We start from the raw sequence: 20,623 nt of genomic DNA on the forward strand, positions 1-20,623 counted from the left end.
GAGTTTCCCTGGGATTTACATCAAACTACGCTCTTCCCAGGTAGTCAGAGTGAAATACACAAGCTTCAGCTCTCCAGAGAAACATAAATGGATATACCTCATGCAAGCCAATTCACTCTAGTTCCTCTTAATACCACCATACTTGTAAAATGCATTAACTGGGGTAGTCCAGAACACCCTGTAACAAAGTCTGAGATTCAGCCTTGACTTTTTAAGCATGACAACAAATAATATAACTAATTAGATGTACAGATGACATTTTAGGGTACAACACTGCTGATTAACCCAGTAGCATTTTCATATATACATTACACATACTCACATAATCAGTATAAACAGAATGGCTACTATCCTTAATTTGGTCCATCTCCAAATGGAGTTCCCTTTTTCCCTTTTACAATATTAACTGATAGACAGGAGGGGAAACTCTATTCAACAGACTTAAAATTAACAATTTGGGGAACATCAATATTGGGGGGGGGGGGAATAAATCTTCTGTTAACTCTGAAGAGCAACATCAGAAGAACGTTAAGAAAGAGGGATTCAAACCCTAGAAGTCCATGGTGAATTATTAATTCAGCTGCAGGAAAACTCAATCACAGAATCAGCAGTTGCAAGTCTGGAAGCACGACCAGAAGCAAAGTCAGCAACAGCTCAAGAAATGCTGCTTCAGGTCACTCTTTTCACCCTATACCTGCTTTTGGGTTCCACTCCCCCCACTGCTGTCCATGCCTGCCTTCTTGGCAACTTTGGTGTCTTCAGTATGTTCCCCTCCTTCCCCCCACTAACTCTGTCCCACACAAGTCCTGCATTGCACTGCTGTTGTCTTCAAAGGACGCACGCTGCAGCAGCTCAGAGCAAGGAGAAAGCCTCCCTGCTTCTTGCTCCTCTTCATCACTACCAGGGACTCTGCTGCCAAAGAGGAATGACTACACAACACTCCTCAAGCCATGCAATGAGGCCAAATCCCTCCTAACTGTCAGCCAAGTTACTGATTCTCTTAGTAGACAGAAACTGATATAGGGTCATATTGAGAGCAGAAGCACCTCCCTAACAGTAACCAAGCTTCTGCTGCAGAACAAAACTGCAGTTACATCACTGCAAAAAGTAAAACCACTCCCAAATCCCCCTGACATGGCAGCTGATTTCCCAAAAGCATTCAGCCTGAAGAAGCCACTTTCCATTTGGAAAATTGCTGCCAAAATGGTTGAAATAAGCAAAACATAAGATCCTGTTTTCAGCTCCTTTAGTTCAGAGCGTATGTCTACGATAGCGGGGAGACTAAGCTTTCATCAATGGATAGGAAGAGGTTCTCCTGAAGAATATTTTTTGGGCTTCTTTTTTCTTTACCTCACTCAGTTCATAGACTAACATGTTTGAAATCACAAAGCTGACTGGAAGTTGCCAAAGCAGCAAAGCCTGGTACTCACTTCAGGCAATAAAAATAAAATAAGGGTAGGTATAGTTTTATACTCCTGAGGAATATGGTCTGGAAAGAAACTATTCACTTCCCCCCCCATACACCTAAGACACATGCATTTCCTCTTATTAAGCAATTTCAGTTGAAGCATTTCAAGAAACAGAAACCCAAGCATCATATAACATAAGAACACACAACAGTTAAATTTCAGAATACTGGTTTTACCAGTGTTTCTTTGCAAGCTTGTCACAAACCATAACCACATTCATCAGCTTCTAACAACATAGAATATAAATATAAACCTGAATAACTTAAGAGAACGTCTGAAATATATTCATGGTTGTATTACAGCTTCCGAGGCAACAATGCCAGTTTAGTTTGAAGTCTTCACTTAAATAGAAGCTACAATGTTTTGATCATTATAAGCCAATAAGAACTCATCTCTTTAGGAATACAACTGAAGTGCTAATGCAAATTATGTATTTGATCTGACTTTAAAGTCGCTGACTCTAATCATGTTTTTAAACTACTGCATTTAATGTTAATCTGCCCCGAGGCAGGCAGGCAGTAAACTGTAACTTAAAAACATTGACATTTTTAGACAGCAAAGGTAACAGGTGGGGAAAATCTTCCAAGACATTTGTACTTATTTTCTACCTCTATGATAAAAATATAGCATCCATAGGATAACACAATTCAGCAAATGAAACCCAGCATGCACTCAAAGCAATACTTTTAAAAAGTCTTTTTGCTAGTAGAAAGAACTAATGTTACTTACTGCTATTTCTCTGCATGCAGACATAGAAATTCCAGTACCTTCTATCTGCTTTAAAGCATAGTCTTTATCATCTTTCCTGTGGAAGAACAAAAGAAGTGGTTTTATTTAAATTGCACCATGGATTCAGAGCAAGGTTTTCACTCCCATTCAGAGGACAGTTTCTAGTTAATACAAATTCTGCATGACACTTTATTTTGACTCTTTACTAGTTTAGAGTCTGGATACCTGGCTAAACCATAAGCTCCCCACACTATCTTGGTAAAGCTAACATATAAATTTGATTTCACTACACAGATAGGGATCACCACAATGTATCTGTTATATCTGAAAAATCCAGATACATGCTTGTTCAGCTTTAAAAAGGTATGCAAGTAAAAGCCTGTTTTGTATAACCATCACCCCCTCATACTTTAACCAGTACATACCCTGCAGTCATTTATTTAAAATGCAAGCCAATTAGTAACTGACGACCAAAAGCAAAACAAAGAAGAGATGCACCTCAGCAAAAGAAGACATTGAACTCTTGCCTACCCTCAGCCTCAAAGAGCTCAAACTTTTAAGTGATGGAGCACCAGTCCTTCCTACTTATGGGCTGGCATCCACAGCATTCCTGGGGGACACGGCACTTATTGCCTTCAGTATCTACAGCACTTACATAGTCCCAAATCTCCAGGTTCCCTAAGAACCCTTGTTAATTATTAATGAATCCAGTTTCCACAGCTGTGAAGAGCCATCCTGAAAAAATGCAACTCAAACATCCTAGAGACAAATAAACCAAAACCATAGATAAGCATTTAAAATATATGCACTTGTTTCTTCCAGCTCTTGCTAAATATTTGCAAGGCTTTGAATTGCTGTATTTCTCCCTGAAACACTTCCCCCTATTTGTCACTACCTGTTTAAATTATCAGGTCCTGTACAAGGGATTTTTCATGGGGTTCAAAGACAACCTATTGTTAGCAATAATCTTCCAAAATGGAGAAGAAGGAAAAAGTGGGAGATTAATGAAAAAAACCTGAACACACTTATTGATGAAGAACAATGAAACATTCAGCACACAAGAGCAGATTTCACTAAGAGGGCTATTACATGGATTTAGCAAGATAGAAGAGAGGACCTGATTGCAGGACCTGATGCAAACACGGAAAAAAAGTCAGGAGCACAATGACAAAAGGTATTAAAAAGCTTCCTATACTAAATCTTAAAACTTCCCAGCTTGTGCTGAGCACAAACTCGTACATGGACAACAAAAGGTGTGAACAGGGAACAACTCCCCGTTTCTCACCTTAAAGGAAAACAAGTTGCACAAAGCCCCAGACCAAGAAACCATTATGGTATTAATCATGTAATTAAACTGTGCAAGTCATGATGACAGAATGTTATGGGTTCCAAAGTATAAATGGATTTCAAATCAAATAACACACATTTATGTCAGAAAAGAGAGTTATGGAGCACTCCATGAGCAGCTACTGAACATAATCCCCATCTGCTTTCCAGCACATAAAGTTTCTGGGCTGCTGACAGAAAAAGATAACGGGAAATTCTCTCAGTTAAAAATCATTTTACCTTCTATTTGCCTTACCTAGCAACAGTTGACAGCCCTTACTGGATACAAACATGAAACAAAATGGATTGGACTAGAGCTTATTCTCATTGCCTTATGTGCTCATCTTACTTTGAGGTGTTTGGAAAGATCAAGGACAAGGGATAATGGGCTCAAACATAAACAGGGGAAGTTCAGGTTAGATATAAGGAAGTTCTTTACTGTGAGGGTGGTGAGGCACTGGCACAGGTTGCCCAAGGAAGTGGTAAATGCCCTGTCCCTGTCAGCGATCAAGGCCAGGCTGGACAGAGCCGTGGGTAACATGATCTAGCATGAGGCGTCCCTGCCCACGGCAACGGGGTTGGAACCAGATGATCTTAAGGTCCTTTCCAACCCTAACCATTCAGTGATTTTGTGATCCCTATTTCATTAGAAGTGCTACCACACAACTGATACTGTTACAAGCATTATCACCAACAGAATATGGAGCAAAATGGGTCAGACTAAATATTCTTCTCATTGCCCTGCTGCTCATCTACTTAGACTTCAAGTTATTTGAAGAACTCAGCATAACAGGAGATGATACTGTACAAACAGTATCATTACAAGCATTTCTGGTAGCACTGCCTACAGTGAAGCTTGCTCTGCATTTAAGATTGCCCAACTATTTTTAATTGGTCAAACTTTCACCAAATTAAGACTGGACAAAAATTTTCCATGCCAGATGGCAGAGTTTCTCTGGAGAAATTTTGTGGGGGGGAAGAAAAAATATTTTATCTGTTTCCTAGAACAAAATGAAGAACACTTTCAGTTGTGCATGTTAACCCTTTCATCATCATTGCTTTAATGCTGAAATGCGACAGGGTGGTAGAAGAAACATACCACTTGGTCTCCTTAAAACAAAGGCTGAAATAGGAAGACTCTGAAAATTAACATTCTCACATTAAAAGGCAGTTAAGAGTTGAGATCCAGAGACACCATGCCCAGCCTTTCTCTGTCCACAGCTTGGGCTGTGGGGAATCAGCTGCTCACTCTTTTGCTCTGCTCAGGTGCTGCACACAGGAAATGAGAGCAAGTAGCCTCTGCCCTGCCCTCGACCTACCCAAGCAGTTTAGATAAAATATAAGAACGGTAAGAAGGAGGAAAATGAATTAAAATTTAGAGATAAAGCACATTTTTATCACCACACTACACTCTCCTCCAGAACCTGAAAAAAATAACCAAAGACTTCCAAGACTTAAATCCTGAATTGTGCACACAGGAGTGAGATACAGTAATAAACCAATTCCTAACCTTCCCCAACATCTGTTCTGTAGTGATGCAGGTAACACGCCATGGCTACCCCATGCCCCATTAGTACCACTGTTTCCCTTAACAGAAATGGGAAAATCCTACTTGCCTTTGAGCCAAGCAACTTTTGTTTTAGTAAAACTTAATTCCTTGGAAGCCACAGGAACTGGGGGCATAGTTTTTTAAAGGGAGTGAGAACAGCTTTCAAGTGTTATGAAGCCAAAAGAGGAGCCACCAAGCTTATTTTACACAACTTTTGAAAGTATTTTCCCAATAGTCTGTTTAGAGTCAAAAAACATCCCAGAATGGGTTCCCCATAGTTTCAGATACAATTTCCTTGTCTGAAATAAAGAGATGGTCAATGACAAGACAGGAAAAAGCAAACAAGAGGAAAAAAAAAAAAGGAGTGGAAGGGGGAACCCCATTAGAAGCATTTTCTGTAAGTAATGAAATCAGCCAATAAGCAGCTGGTGTTTTAAGGGCAGAGTAAGACACAGAGCACATTTCAACTATATTTCTTCCTTCTAACAGAGAGGTCTCATTGGGAAAACCTGTCCACTTCCTTTGCTGCCTGGGGATGAGATATTAAGTAACTCCAGCATCCCCTCCACCTACCTGCAGGCTTAGAAAAACCAGCCAATCTGCAAACTTATTTTCATACCAACATATTCTTGCTTTCCTGCACTTCAATAGGCTGGCATCTTCAACACAGTAGTACTCCCCACTAGAAACAGGTAGTTGTGAGTGTGGTAAGAAAACTCACTTGTAGAGGGCTGCTGAAGTAGCAGGGTTTATTGCAGTCACACACAAACAACATAACCTTGTGTAAAAATGTCATTTCCTCAGAGGGATAATATGAGCATCAGAGGCTGAAACTTGAAAAGTAATGGGTAGCTGCAACCTCACTTCCACTGGACTTTAATGACAAGAATATACTTGCAAAATCACCCTAAAAGAGTGCAACTGCCTAGTTTTGTTCTTACAGCTTGAATAAGCTAAACCAAAAAATGTCATCGTTAAGAGAATTAAGCTATTATTATAATGCCACTTCCAAATATTTTTTTAATGTTCTACTGGATTTGGAAGCACAACAGCACCATTAAGAAACGTTCAGCCTATCTGGAAAAAAAAATTAATATCAAAAGCAGTAGGAACAGATGCCTGCTGAATGTGAGCATGTTGCAAAGCTTCAGTATTAAAATGCCTGGTATTTCTAACCTTTTTTAGAAGGATACTTTAAGTATGTTCAGGAAGTGGGAGAAAATATCCTACACATGAAGAAAAAGGAGGCTCATTACATAAAAGGCAGTTAAAAAAAATAAATCTGTCCTACTGTTATTTCATCTCACATTTTGTCGGAATGTACTGACACAACCCTACACCATTTCCTTTATTCAGATCACTATCAGTTTAAACTTCAATTCAGCACTAAAAATAACAGAATACTGAAGCACAAAGATCGGTGGTAAAAATTCTAAATTTACATTACAGTTTAAAAAAAATTCAAATTTCACTGGTCACAATTTCAGAATAGTTTTATCTTTATAAACAAAGAAATCTAAAACTCAACTGCAGGAAATAGGCTCTACAGTCTGACAATTATCCCAGGGAACTGTAAACACAGCATCTCTTCTACTGAAAACTCTAAGGAATCTGTTAATTGTTTACAGTTCTTATTCCCTAAAGAACATAAAAATCCTGATAATTACAAGATAAGCCTACCAACAAAACATGTGTGGGTTCTTCTAATTCCACCCTTGAGAATTCCATTAACATCAATAGTAGCCAAAGCAACACATCCTGAGCAAGCACAACTCTCACACTACTGCTGAAGTGATTCAGCCTCAGCAGTACTAACTCAAAATTCTCTGAGTGCATTAAATAATGGCATTTCGATTTTAGCAGCAGAAAATGAATTTGTGCTGAATAGAACCTTAGCTTTGAACTCACCTAGATGAGCACTAACTACAAGCCCTGAACTGTACAAACGGTAGCACATCTTCACTATTAAAAGCAGAATACGGACAGAAGCTTTAACATATGCTAAGGAGCCAGGTAAGGCAAAAAAACAAACCAACAACTAAATCTGTATTACCTTTTAAAGCTTCCAACAAGGAAATGGATGAATCAGAGGTTTTATTACAGTTTACTCATAAGAAACAATAGCGTTCAACAGCAAAGATCTAAACTACAAATGAAAAGAAAGACAACATGGAGTCCAGTTGTGGCATTCCAGTTAGTTTTCTTTGTCCCTCCTCTCTGTTTTACTGAACTTGAACATAACAAATGCCTGGGCACACTGCTCATGTAGGTTTGAGATGGTAGGAAGAACTTAACCAAACACACTGCTATAGGTTAGTGTACAAACATATAACACTTACAACAGCAAATTATAACATCTAGGAGACTTGGCACTTTAACCTTGTGGCATCAACCCCTGCCTCCTTCCCCAAGTCACAGCACTGTTACTTTCTGCTTTTGTTTTTAAATCATATTTTTAAGTAAATGAAAATTCACCCTACTCACACGTAACAGCCAGTGAAGTCTATTAGAAGCAGCAGCTCTTTAGAAGCATATGAATACACAAATGCAATTTTTGAAGTGGAAGTATTATATATGTTTATACTAACTGTAAATGCTGCATACACAGCAAACAACTAATATAATACACACCAAAATAATACATCATTTTCTGAAACTATGGCAAGATGCAGGCAGACTAGCACCCGTTCAAATGATGACTTGAAAGAAAATAATTACCTCAGTTTCCTCTTCAAACACCACATGCCTGGCACCAAACAGTCCTGCCAGAATAAGATAATTACACCAGGAGTCCTATTTACTTTTGCATTTTGTACCTATTAACTACCATCGCAGAAAATAGGTGTGGTCAAGAACCAAGTGACAAAGGACACAAAAGAGGGCAGGGCTCTCAATGCCTTTTTGGCATTGGTTTTGATATCACAGTCCAGTCGCCCAGCTACCACATTCCCAACGCTAATGAAAGGAAGTAGAGGAAAAACAAATTAGGGACGACTTCAACTAACTGGACACACAGACAAGTCCATGTGACCAGGTGGCTGCATTCAAGGGCGCTTAACGGAGCTGGTAAATATCATGGCAAAGCCATTCTACCATCTGTGAAAGGTCATGGTGATCATGGCAGACCCCTGACAATTACATAAGGGCAAATATCACGATCCTGTAAGAAGGGCAAAAATGCTCAATATTATAGGCTAACCAGAATAACCTCAAGTCCTCGAAAAGGTCATGCAGCAAACCCTCCTGAGAAGCTGTTTTCAGACCTGTGAAGGAAAAAAAGTGACTGGGAACAGCTGGCAAGGTTTTTCCAAGGATGAGCTGTGCTTTATCAATCTTTTTGTCCTAAACAATGAGAGAACCTGCTCTATGGACAACAGAAAAGCACTGCATGCTACCTTGGCCTCAGCAAAGCTTGTGACATGATTTCATAGTACACTCATAGCCAAATTAGAGAGCTTGGACAGCTGAACTACAGAACAGACAAAAAAATCAATTGGAATGCCAGACATGATTGGTTGTGATCAATGGTACAAATCCAACAGGCTGCCAGTTACTAGTGCATCCCTTGGGGGCAGACACTGGGGCTGATATAACATCTTCATTAACAAATGGACAACAGGAAGGAAGGCATCCTCAGCAAATCCAACCGATGATGCCAAACTGGGGGACAATGGGTTGATGCACAGAGGAACTGAGCCGCCATTTGGACAGACCTCAATAGACAGGAAAAGTGGGCAGACAAGAACCTGAGAAAGCTGTAAGACAAGCAAAAAGACCTACCTCTAGTCTGGAATAACTGCACACAACTGGACACGTTGCCAAGTGAGTCAAAAGCAGCTTTACAGAGCAAGACCTGTGAGTCCTGATAGCCAAGTGGAACATGACACAGCAATGTGCTCCTGTAGCAAAGGCAGCCAGCCACATCCTGGGCTGTATTAGCAATAGCGCACCCAGCACATGAAAAGAGGCGATTATTCCCCTACATGCAGCAGTATGAAGCCACACATGGGATCTCCCCATTCAGTTTTAGGCTTTCCAGTAGGAGACAGACACTGACATAATAAGCAAGTCCAACAGAGCAGCAGGAGTCCAAAGTACATGACCCATAAGGAGAGGCTGAGAAAGCCAGGTTTGCTCAGCCTTCCTGAAGGCCATGGAAGGATCCTATCACTGCCTTCAGTTACCTAATGAGGGGTACAGGGAAGGAGGCAGACTCTTCTTGGAGGTGCCAAGTAAAGTGATGCGAGGCAGAGGTCACAAGTGGCAAAAAGAGAAACTGTACAATAAACTACACTGTTTATGATTCATCTGAGACTGTGAGGAGTTTCACAGCTTATTCCTAACACCGCTTTCCATGTCTAGCAACATTGCCAAAACTTAGCTAGGAAAGAAACAGGGCAATTCTGGTTACATACATAACTTTGAGGACCTTTTACTATAGAGAGATTTAAACTATTTCCTTTTAATTTAATTTAGATCGGTGCAAGGACATAACTTGGAATTCCATCTCTTTGTGTCTGGATTTTCTTCTTGTCATCTCTGGAACAGTAATTTTCATTCATTCAATATTTAGGATTTGTTCAAGTGTTTCCAGTGTCTGCAGTGGTAACTCTCAGAAAAGTAAACCATTTTATGGCTCCTTGTAAAGTTCAGGCAATGCACAGATACAGTCTATACATAAGCAGTTTAAAAAAGAAACCTAAAGGTTACATTTTTGTGAAAAAGAACAAGACTTCAGAATTGTGTTTCCTCAATAGCGTAAATACTGGTATCTGAATCTCCAGACCTTAGTATAACCTGTAGACAATTTGTATGGATGCCACACTAATCAACAATTCATTCTACCTATTTGATTTTGGTGGCTTTCATGTAAATTCCATGAACTTCTGAAGTTCTTTGTTCTTACACATAGAAAACCACAGAGACCTAACAAAAACCCTTTCCTTCCTCAAGTAAGTTGATTTATGTCACAAAGACCACTGCACCTGGACAAGATCAGTGTATTCTAAAGGTGGATACTACAGCACTGTACTGGTTTTGGCTGGGATGGTGTAGTTTGTATGGGGCTGTTTTGGGTTTGCGACCAAACCCATGCTCCTAACACATCCACATTATTGCAGAGCACTGCTTACACTGCATCAAAGTCTTTCCTGCTCTTCAGACTGCCCCACCAGTGAGTGGGCTCAGGGTGCATAAGAAGCTGGGAGGCAACACAGCCAGGACAGCTGATCCCAACTGTTCAAAGGAATATTCCAGATCGTGGAATGTCATTCCCAGCAATAAAAGCTGTGAGAAGGACAAGGGGTGGGCATTTGGAGTTACAGTGTTTGTCTTCCCAATAACCATCACATGTGACAGAGCCCTGCTTTCCTGCAGATGGCTGAACACCTGCCTGCCTGCTGATGGGAAGTGGCAAATTAATTCTTTATTCTGTTTTGCTTGTATGCACAGCTTTTGCTTTACCAATTAAACTATATTTATCTCAACACGAGTTTTTGCACTTCTACACTTCTGATTCTCTCTCACGTCCCACTGCAGGGAGAAAGCAGCTGTGTGCGACTAAGCTGCCTCCCAGCATTAACCTTAGCAAGTACAAGACATACAGCCTTTATAACTGAAGAACGCATCAAAGCCTACCCAGGTTTATAGTCACAGTCCAACTGGCTGAGACTGAAGAAAGTTTCAAGTTCTAAAACATTTCAATGTCTGAAACCCACTGGTTAACAATGCATACATTTAAAGGTACAAAGCTGGACAGAGTGAGATGTAACACCTCTGTGAGGATAGAGCGTAACAGCCAAACTGCAAAGATGATATGAATCAGCAGAAAACTGTACAGGAAAAAATGGTACTGGCAGCTTGGTACAAAGGCTGAGAAATTACATTATAAGCATCTGACTTCACAGAAAGCATATTTTAGATCAAACATTCTGTCAAACTAATTAATACACAAAGTATGTGTGTGCGCATGCAGGCTATACACAGTTAAAGACCATCACTGACCCTGTACCTCGAGATAAACCTAGAGAGCAGAATCTTATGAATCAGTCCCTAAAAAGATTCTGAGTTAACAGTGATGCAATGATAACCACTTCGTCTTTTTGTCATTCCATTATTACAAAACCTGCTGAGTAATTCATACATTTAAATCTTTTACAATTATTCTGATAATAAAAACGAAGAAGAAAAAAGAACTGAAAACTAACAATGAAGTTAGGGCTCCAAGCAGGCTATTGTACAAGCGTTTGCTGCTTAAAAGAACCCCGTCTTCATCCCCATGCACACTCCTGTCCTTTGCACTGGAGCCAAGGCTCATTTTCACATAGAATCATAGAATAGTTAGGGTTGGAAAGGACCTTAAGATCATCAAGTTCCAACCCCCCTGACATGGGCAGGGACACCTTACGCTAAACCATATCACCCAAGGCTCTGTCCTACCTGGCCTTGAACACTGCCAGGGATGGAGCATTCACAACCTCCCTGGGCAACCCATTCCAGTGCCTCATCACCCTAACAGGAAAGAATTTCCTCCTTATATCCAACCTAAACTTCCCCTGTTGAAGTTTTAACCCGTTAACCCTTGTCCTATCACTACAGTCCCTAATGAAGAGTCCCTCCCCAGCATCCCTATAGGCCCCCTTCAGATACTGGAAGGCTGCTATGAGGTCTCCATGCAGCCTTCTCTTCCCCAGGCTAAACAGCACCAACTTTCTCAGCCTGTCTTCATACAGGAGGTGCTCCAGTCCCCTGATCATCCTCGAGGCCTCCTCTGGACTTGTTCCAACAGTTCCATGTCCTTTTTATGTTGAGGACACCAGAACCGCACACAATACTGCAGGTGAGGTCTCACGAGAGCAGAGTAGAGAGGCAGGATCACCTCCTTCGACCTGCTGGTCACACTCCTTTTGATGCAGCCCAGGGTACGGTGGTCCATCCATCAAATTGATGTCTCTCCAATTTAGAGACAAGGATGTCATGTGGGACAGTGTTGAACGCTTTACACAAGTCCAGGTAGATGACACCAACTGCTCTACCCCTGTCCATCAGTTCTGTAGCCCCATCATAGAAGGCCACCAAATTGGCCAGGCAGGATTTCCCCTTAGTGAAGCCATGCTGGCTGTCACCAAGCACGTTGTTGATTTTCATGTGCCTTAGCATGCCTTCCAGGAGAATCTGCTCCAAGATTTTGCCAGGCACAGAGGTGAGACTGACTGGTCTGTAATTCCCCGGGTCATCCATTTTCCACTTCTTGAAAATGGGGGTTATATTTCCCTCTTTCCAGTCATCGGGAACTTCACCTGACTGCCATGATTTCTCAACTATGATGGCCAGCGGCTCAGCAACTTCACTTGCCAGCTCCTTCAGGACCCGCGGGTGGATCTCATCGGGACCCATGGACTTGTGCACGTTCAGATTTTTAAGATGGTCTCGAACCAGTTCCTCTCCTACAGTGGGCCCAAGGTCTTCATTCTCACAGTCCCTGCGTCTGCCTTCCAAGACTTGGGTGGTTTGGTCAGAGCCTTTGGCAGTGAAGACTGAGGCAAAGAAGTCATTCAGAACCTCAGCCTTCTCCAAATCCTGTGTAGCCAGTTCTCCTGAGAGCTTCATGAGGGGGCCTACGTTCTCCCTTGTCTGTTTTTTATTTGCTATGTACCTGTAGAATCCCTTCCTGTTATCTTTAATACCTTTAGCTAAGTTTAATTCTAACTGGGCCTTAGCTTTCCTAACCTGGTCCCTAGCTTCCCGGACAAAGAGACAAGCTTCCTCAGAGTAGAAAAGTAATTCCACTTTTTTGTCTGGTATGCTGTCTGCCACATGAATGAAATGGATTGCCAAATACTCAGATGAGCACAGGACTCATCTAAATGCAGAGAGCAGTCATAGCAGAAGCACAGCAGTTTCTGCCCACATTCAGGATCAAGTAAGTTTATCTTCCAACTAGAACTTTTTTTCCATGTCCACTTGATGCAGTACACTCACCTTTCCCAGAAAGCTGCAGGTAAATGCTGCATCTACTGAAGAAATAATTCTGTTCACTGCAAAAACTCACCACAGCTACAGAAAAATTTCAAAGGCTTTTTCAAAATATATAAACAACAAACCCCAGAATTATAGCTTTCACTTATAGCTCTTTAGGGTCACTTGAAAGATATTTTATGGATGCTCTATGCATTTTATATATACATATATACACACACATCATTTCCAAAATGAGATTATTCTTAAAAATACTTAATTTTCCAAGGGCCACTTGTTGTGGGTTTTGTTAGCAAACAAAAGACATTTCAGTTATACTGGCTAAAAGAAATTGGATGAAGCAAGAACAGAAAATAAACATTAGCACAAATTACTGCTCCTTCATTTGACTGAACTTAAAAGCATTTCAAAAAATGTAGTCCAGTAACATGTGTTAATCCTACAGAAAACAGGTTAACATCTTCTCTATTATAAACAGCCTGCTACACAGCCAAAGCACAACTATTTGTAAAAGTTCAGATTTATTCAAGCCCAGAGTATTTAAATGTATTTACAATCAGCTTAAAGTTTATCCCATCATAGATTTTAGCTTGTTCCTTTCGTGGAAGAAATCTGCCAAAAATCAGATAAAACCCCAGATTCTGTCATGAAAGCCTCTTATGGATTAATAAATGAGAAAGGATCATGAATAATGCAACTCAGTCAGAAAAGCTGGGAGTTCTAGCTACTTTGCCAAAGATTTCAGCTAAGAAAGAATAGTCCCCAACTATTCTCTCCTCTACAAAGATACCTGCAAAGACTTCCCAGGAAGAGCTGAAGAGAATAAAGAACAGTTGGCAATAATTAATCTGAAGATATGGATAACTACAGTTCATAAAGTAGCATGGCTTCTTACATATTCGTGCTTGCCACTAGAAACAGCACCTCGCACCCTTTCTAATGGGGCTGCTGGCATCAGAACATGCTTTACAGTTTCAGACACTTGTAACAGTGCTCACCCTCAAAGGCAAAATTTCAGACTGTTTCCATGTTTCTACAGTAGTATTATCTACTACTTCTCTTATCTTTGAATTTAAGATAAGCAAGAAAAATATGAATCAAAAAATGCATGGAAGCATCACATCCTTTATCTCCTTAGGTTCCTCCTCCTTTGTGTTTAAGCAATGCACGAACAACTACAAGTTAACAATACAGTGGAAATCCAGAACCTCAAATCTTAATTTCACCTTAAAACAGTAGTTCTGGATACCAGACAAAGCGGAAACTTGTTAGTAGGAAAGCACCACTGCATGTTTGCCCTAATCTTGCTTCACTTCCTAAAGATCCGCTGGAGTCAACTGTCAAAAACAGCTGGATAAACCTTTTCATAGAATGCAGAGCAACCACTCCAATTAATCAGTAGAGCCTTTAATTTTACAAGGATGTGCCATAAATTACAGCTAATTTATCTCCATCCAAGTTTCAATCAACACGTAGTGTGATCACACTAAGTTTTGGTGAACATTAGGAAGTGTCTGCATAGTCACAGCATTAAATTTAAATAAACTGCAAAACTCACAGAAATTGACAGAAACTTCAGATTTCATTTGAATTACCCTGCTGTTCTCTTTGCCTTCCAGAAAGATAACAATATATTGCTAAATGCCAAGCAGCAATTAGCTTAAAGTTTGTCCATTTCTAACTGAACTAGAAATTTAAATCTAAAAGATTAACTTAAAGGACTAATAAAAAGATATTTAAGCATAAATACTAAACAACCTAGAAAAATAAAGACATCTCTAAGGTAACATTTCAACTAATTTCTATGATTAGGAGTTATTTCCCCTTTGAAGACATGCACATGATGCACAAAAAGCCAAACAGGTAAAAGCCAACATATTCAGAAGCAGGAAGAAAAAGCCAAGTTCTGTTCCTGTTGCTATTAGCCCCCTCCTCAGAAACATACATTTTATCCTGAAAGAATGACTAAATCTTGCTAACATTTTAACATGCAAACTTTAGATACAGTGTGCTTTAAGACAAGAAAAAAAACCCTTTTACAGAAGGACAGAAAAGGACAAGGAACACAGTTTGTGACTGAAGTACATTTCATGGACTCAGATCTAGACTTACAAGAAAATAAAGTTGTATTACTCACAAAAATGCTAATGCAAATAAATTACTGCAGGGGAAGATGCTAACAGATCTGAGTTTATTAAGGGTCCAGCTCAGGCATTCATACTTTTCCCATCCCCAGAATACTTGCAGGACACGGCAAGACTGCAGTACCAGAACAGCATCATTATTCTGATCAGACAGCAAGGCTTACGCTAAGAATATTTTCTACTTCAAAACAAATCCTTCAGTAATAAGACCATTTTGTGGGTAAAGAAAAGGTAATTTCCACAGCTGGAGGAAAAACCATCAACTGCAAGCCAATAAACACTAAGGCTTCTGAGACAATGTGGTGAATGGCAATTACTGACTCACTTTATTCCTTTTGTTCTTTGTGCCTCTTTTTTTAAATTAACACCTTTCACCACAACATGTAGTTTGGCAAGAAGTTCAATGCAATCAAGTAAATTCAATGATATACTGTACATGCGGTTCTTCTGATCTAAGAATTTGCTGCTGTCAAAAGCCTTCTCTTGACATCTCTGCCTCACTGCTTCCAGCCAGAAAATCCCTCCCCTTACATCAGCTCCAATCTGTGCCACACTCCTCCATGACATGATTCACCTCCTGCATTTGGCAAAAAGTTACACACTTTTTTTTTCCTGGGTTAACAAATTCTGTTAGGCTACACTGGGATACCAGGAGTATAGAAACCAGCACTAAAATATGTGGTAAGAGCAAAAGGCAATGAAGGAATAGGTAGAGATGACAAAGATGAAGGCGAAAAAGCCAGATGCCACTCACTTCACTCCCTCCTTTCTGGTGGTGTTGAAGACCACAGGAAGTGAGGCTGGCCCTAATTAAAATGAATAAAATTAAAACAAAGCCAACACCCACACCTAGCCCTGCAATTAACCCCAGCACAGAAGTTGCACAAAAGCAAACCCCTGGGATTTGATGAAGTACCTTACCCTCCCTTCTCCCACAAAACTGATTTGACAGCCAGCCCAAAAAATAAGTTTTAAACCCACACAAATATGAGGATTCCTATGAGACTAGCTGATGGGGAGCAATACCCTATCCTGGACCCAAAGCCCCATGCTGTTTTATTAAAGGACATGGCAGTCTTAACAGTACTTTTATATAAATCCTAGAGATACCTATGCAAATTTGCTATAAAGGAAAAGACTGCTGTACTTCATTTACACTTGTCTCTTCTCAGACTGTTCTTAGGTCCCTTGAATATTTGTATGACTCAACAAACTAGAGGTTGCATAAAGACAATACAGCATTTCAAAGCATCTGTTCTGAAAAGCAAACAACACAGTGCTGAAGTACTGACCTAAACTTCAGAAAACCACAGTCTCATTGGGTAACTTATTTTTGGCACTTTTTTCTTCAGAAGTCAAATCTGTGAAATTTCATTCACTATTTGCTGCTTTAAAAGCAACTCATGGTGAGAAGCTTTTTAAGTCACATACTACTGACAGAGCTACAGAGTCACAGGTGACATTTTCTTATTTCATAGCACTTAATAGATTTTTTCTTTCATAAAGGTATCCAGTCACTGAATGACTGTGTCCTATCTTCTCAATGACACTCGGGATTTTAGAGACTCTCCCTGCCCCTCGCTCTCAGACAGAAGAGTCTTTGTCTATGGGAACGACTGAAGTTTTCATACAGACACTGCTCCATATTCAAGTATCCTTGTTGGCCCTCCTTAGGTCTATTATAACCTGCCTGGAACAAACGGATTAGAAGTGCATACAATACTTAAAATAGGATTTACAGCAACAATGACACCATGCTTGCGCTCCACTCTACTGCTAGTGAGTCCTGTGATTCTTTCTGCTTTTCAGCAATTACTTGCACTGACCTGGCACTTTCACAAAAACTGTTCTTATAAACTCAAAAATCTTTTTCTTAAATAATAATAAATTCAGAGGCTACCACTGTGTGAGTAAAGAACCATTTTCCTCAAGCACATCACATCAATGAGTATGGTATCTTACTGGAGAAGGAATTTGTGATACTAAGAGCCAAACTTTCACAATCACTCCTTGCCTTCACTATCCCAAGTAACACCCTCATCAGCAAAGCTGTCTCCCAGCTATTGATGACAAGTGATTTCCAAACAAAACTTTTGAGCAGCACACATTCCCAAGAGATACCACTAATGACCTTTCACCATTAATTGCCATCTCCAACCAGTTTCTCTATCCAAAGAAGGACCATCTCTAGGATCAGCTTAAGTCTTTAGTAGAGGACTTTACAGAATGCCATTTGGAACTCCAGACAGATTACATATACTATGTAGCCTTAACCTGTATGTTAACTTTGTCAAAGGATTTTAATAGAATGAAGGTATTTTGTAAGACTGTTGTCACTCCACCTCAGCATCTTACATGTCCACTCTCTTGGCTCTTGGTTTAGCATACTAGTTAGTAGTTCCTACTCTTCCAAAAAGTTCTTTAAAAAACATCTCACCAGTGCCCCTTTCCAGCCTTCTAAGGCTAGGACAACTTAAAGCAATGGGTTATACTGTCTGGGTTGCAATTCATTTCATTCTTGAACTCCTCCAGATGTACAAACACATCTCAGCTTGACAACTGCTCTTGAGTTTGTTCAAGTAGCCCCTTCTCAAAACACTCAATTTGAGACAGATCCCCTAAGGCATTCCTTCATCTCCAATTTTTTAAGTTCTACCATAACACACAGACAAATTCAAAGCTTTACTCTCGCTGTCATTTCATCTTTTCTAAACACTCAATAGGTTAGTGGTGCCCTGGTTCTACAGACTGTGCCACTGGTGCACTGGAAAAGAGATACGAAAAGAAAGATGAATTTCATGCCCTTCTCAAGTAGTTTCTCAGGGTGGGAGGAGCTTGTTTATGTGTGTTTGAGACTAATATGGGCAGAAGGTTGAGAGGGAGAATGTCACACCACAGTTTTACATTTAGCCTACCATCATTAACCTGTGTATTTTGAGATTCATCATTCATAGAAGAATCCATTTTTGAAAGAAGTCTTTTTCAAAGGAAGCCCCACTCTGAAAGGCTTCCTTTACTATTTTACCATGACAGATTTTAGTAATTTATGGTTTTACAGTGTGCTTTGCAGAGTGATACCTAATCAGAGTCTAGCAGAGCTTCAAAAATGGTTCTTAAGCAGCTTGCAACGTTTACTTTCTTGGCCCTTTCAGTTTTAAGAAGTCATCTCCTCCCATCATCACCTCCCATTCTCTTTTTTAACTGAAGTGGTACTTGAAGCAGTCTTCTTAACCTTGTGTAGATTCAGCATCCCTCCAGGAGCAAAGAACACACCATATTTGTCACAGCCCTCAGTAGGAAAAGTTTGAATCTGCTCTTTCATCCTACTGCAGGCCAAGTCCCGCATGGATTCTCCACTGTGGGTGCCCTGACTAGCTGTTTCAGTAAGTTGCTACTCACAGTCCAATTTTGTCTTGGCATCTCTTCCTGACAGAGCATCCCTCTAAATGAAGTAAGGCTAATGAGGCATTACTTACTGTATTTTCTGCTTTGTAGATTCACTGATCTCACACAGCATAGGCAAACTAGCCAGGCAGACAGAAACGTAGTCCTAATGCTATTTCTTCTCCCCCTATATTTGTGCCTGGAATTCTATCTATAGCGTCTTCAGTGCTGCCATAGCTATTCTTTTTTTCCCTTCTTTTGAGTCCTTTGGTACCCGACACTCATCTGGCAGAATCATATAAGCTTCCAGTTGAGCTTTTATAAAATTGAACTAACATAACAGCGATAGCACTGTTAGCACATTTACTTGTGAGGGGGTGTTTTGTTCAACTCTTAGACAGGATTGACATTCACCAAAAAGAAAAGAGGGAGTTTGAACACCAAGCAGTTCACGTACAAAAAGATAAGATTCAAATTACGCTCAGTGACAAATATGCTGCCTTGCTGTCTTGAAGTCCACCCAGGCAGATCTTACTCCAGTTGCTTTTGTTATGCTCCAGTACCTTGCACAGTAGTTCCATGAGAACAACAGGGTTGGTGAAACCTGACTTTCCAAGGGTCCATTGTGAGATTATCCAGTGTCTGCATGCAAACTGTAATTGAAAGTACACCTGCAGTTAATGCTCCCCCATCTCAGGGTAAAGGCTACGCCTCTCCCAGAAAACACATCTTGGCCGGAAACACAAAGTGGAATAAGGGTTTGCTGCCATTCAGATCCTTTTGTATTCCAAGTTCTCAGTTGCACATATTATTTACACAGTAATGAATTAAGTCTTCTTTTTTAGTGCAACTCTCAAGTGTCCTTTATTCAAATGTCAACATCTTGTATGCAAGGTGTTACAAGCACACAGCACAGAGCTTTCTGAAAAACAGGCAGATTGTTGCAGTGACCTTTAGTTATGTTCTTCCCTGTTCGCAAAATGTGCATTTTTATAAGGATGATTTTAATTTTGGATGTTTAGGCTATCATCTGTAGTTAAGAAAATAACTATGTTCTCTTGAACATTTTGTCCTTTAAAGAAAATATCTGCAGCTTTAATCCTGGCTTATAGTTCTTTTCCTGCAAATTCTAAACTGATTACACAATATGCTTTGCCATACTACCACTTAACTCTCAAGGTAGTTAAGATGCAGTTGAATAGAAACCGTTACCTCAATAGCAGTTTTGCTCAAGTGTTGCATACAATTTTACGAGGACTCTTTAGCAACCTCCGTATGCTTAAGTCAGTCTTTCATTAGGGTATGCAGAACACAAGCAATAGAGCAACATCAGCAGAATTCTCTGTAGAAAGAATATTCAGTTGTCTATCCAGTACCTTTCCTACATAAGCTAAGGATTTCACATGCTTCTGTACTGTATTTGAAAGTATTTCATCAAATAGTCACTTCTCAAATGGGAAGCCTACAATACACAAAAGTTAATAACTAGTTCACGAGTGGCCTTGTATCAAACAAAAAATTGTAGCTATGAATAAAGCTATGCTGTAATCCCAAATGTGCTATTATGGGGGCTTGACAAGGTCCCAGCAACCATTTGTTGAGCTTCAGAGGAGACAAGAGAGAACAGCAGGCTACCCAGCCAGAACACAAAACCCTCCTGAATGGCTACCAGCCAGCATGTAGCAGTAACATGCAGCATTACTTGCCAAAACTGCAAAGAAAAGATGGGGACAGCGGGGGCGGGGGGGCAGAGCAGCATGAGAGTTGGAGTACTGGTGGGATGGAGCCTGAAACTTTATCCCCTCCATGTAAGACAGCCCTTTCTAATCTCAAGACTGCCTTACAGTGGAAGGATACCAGAAACAAGCTCAAGTATTTTGACGGTCCTGCCTCAGCTTCATCACCTTACTTGAACAAACTTAGGAGTTTTTATGTATTAAACCTTAAGGAACATTTCCAAGACTTAAATTAACAGAGGAGGGTGAACTGATTACCATCATCTACATGAAGTGAGAATCCACAATTCTGAGTATGAAATTATAAAA

The 20,623-nt window shown here is 40.2% G+C and overlaps 1 protein-coding gene across 5 annotated transcripts in view; it reads right to left on the minus strand.

The window, feature by feature from the left end:
• CDK8 (cyclin dependent kinase 8) overlaps positions 1-20,623 on the minus strand; it is a 74,770-nt gene that overhangs the window by 46,232 nt on the left and 7,915 nt on the right. For 4 of the 5 annotated variants that reach the window (XM_057399577.1, XM_057399578.1, XM_057399575.1 and 1 more), the window contains exon 2: positions 2,199-2,274. The exons of the other annotated variant lie outside the window; for it this stretch is intronic. In XM_057399577.1, the coding sequence (XP_057255560.1) occupies positions 2,199-2,274 (76 nt within the window). The remainder of the gene's footprint in view (positions 1-2,198; positions 2,275-20,623) is intronic. 5 annotated transcript variants of the gene reach the window in all.

Source organism: Pezoporus wallicus, unplaced genomic scaffold, assembly GCF_028554395.1.
Source record: "Pezoporus wallicus isolate ANWC-B61680 ecotype Strahan unplaced genomic scaffold, APGP_CSIRO_Pwel_v1 scaffold_6446, whole genome shotgun sequence".
NCBI lineage: Eukaryota > Metazoa > Chordata > Aves > Psittaciformes > Psittacidae > Pezoporus > Pezoporus wallicus.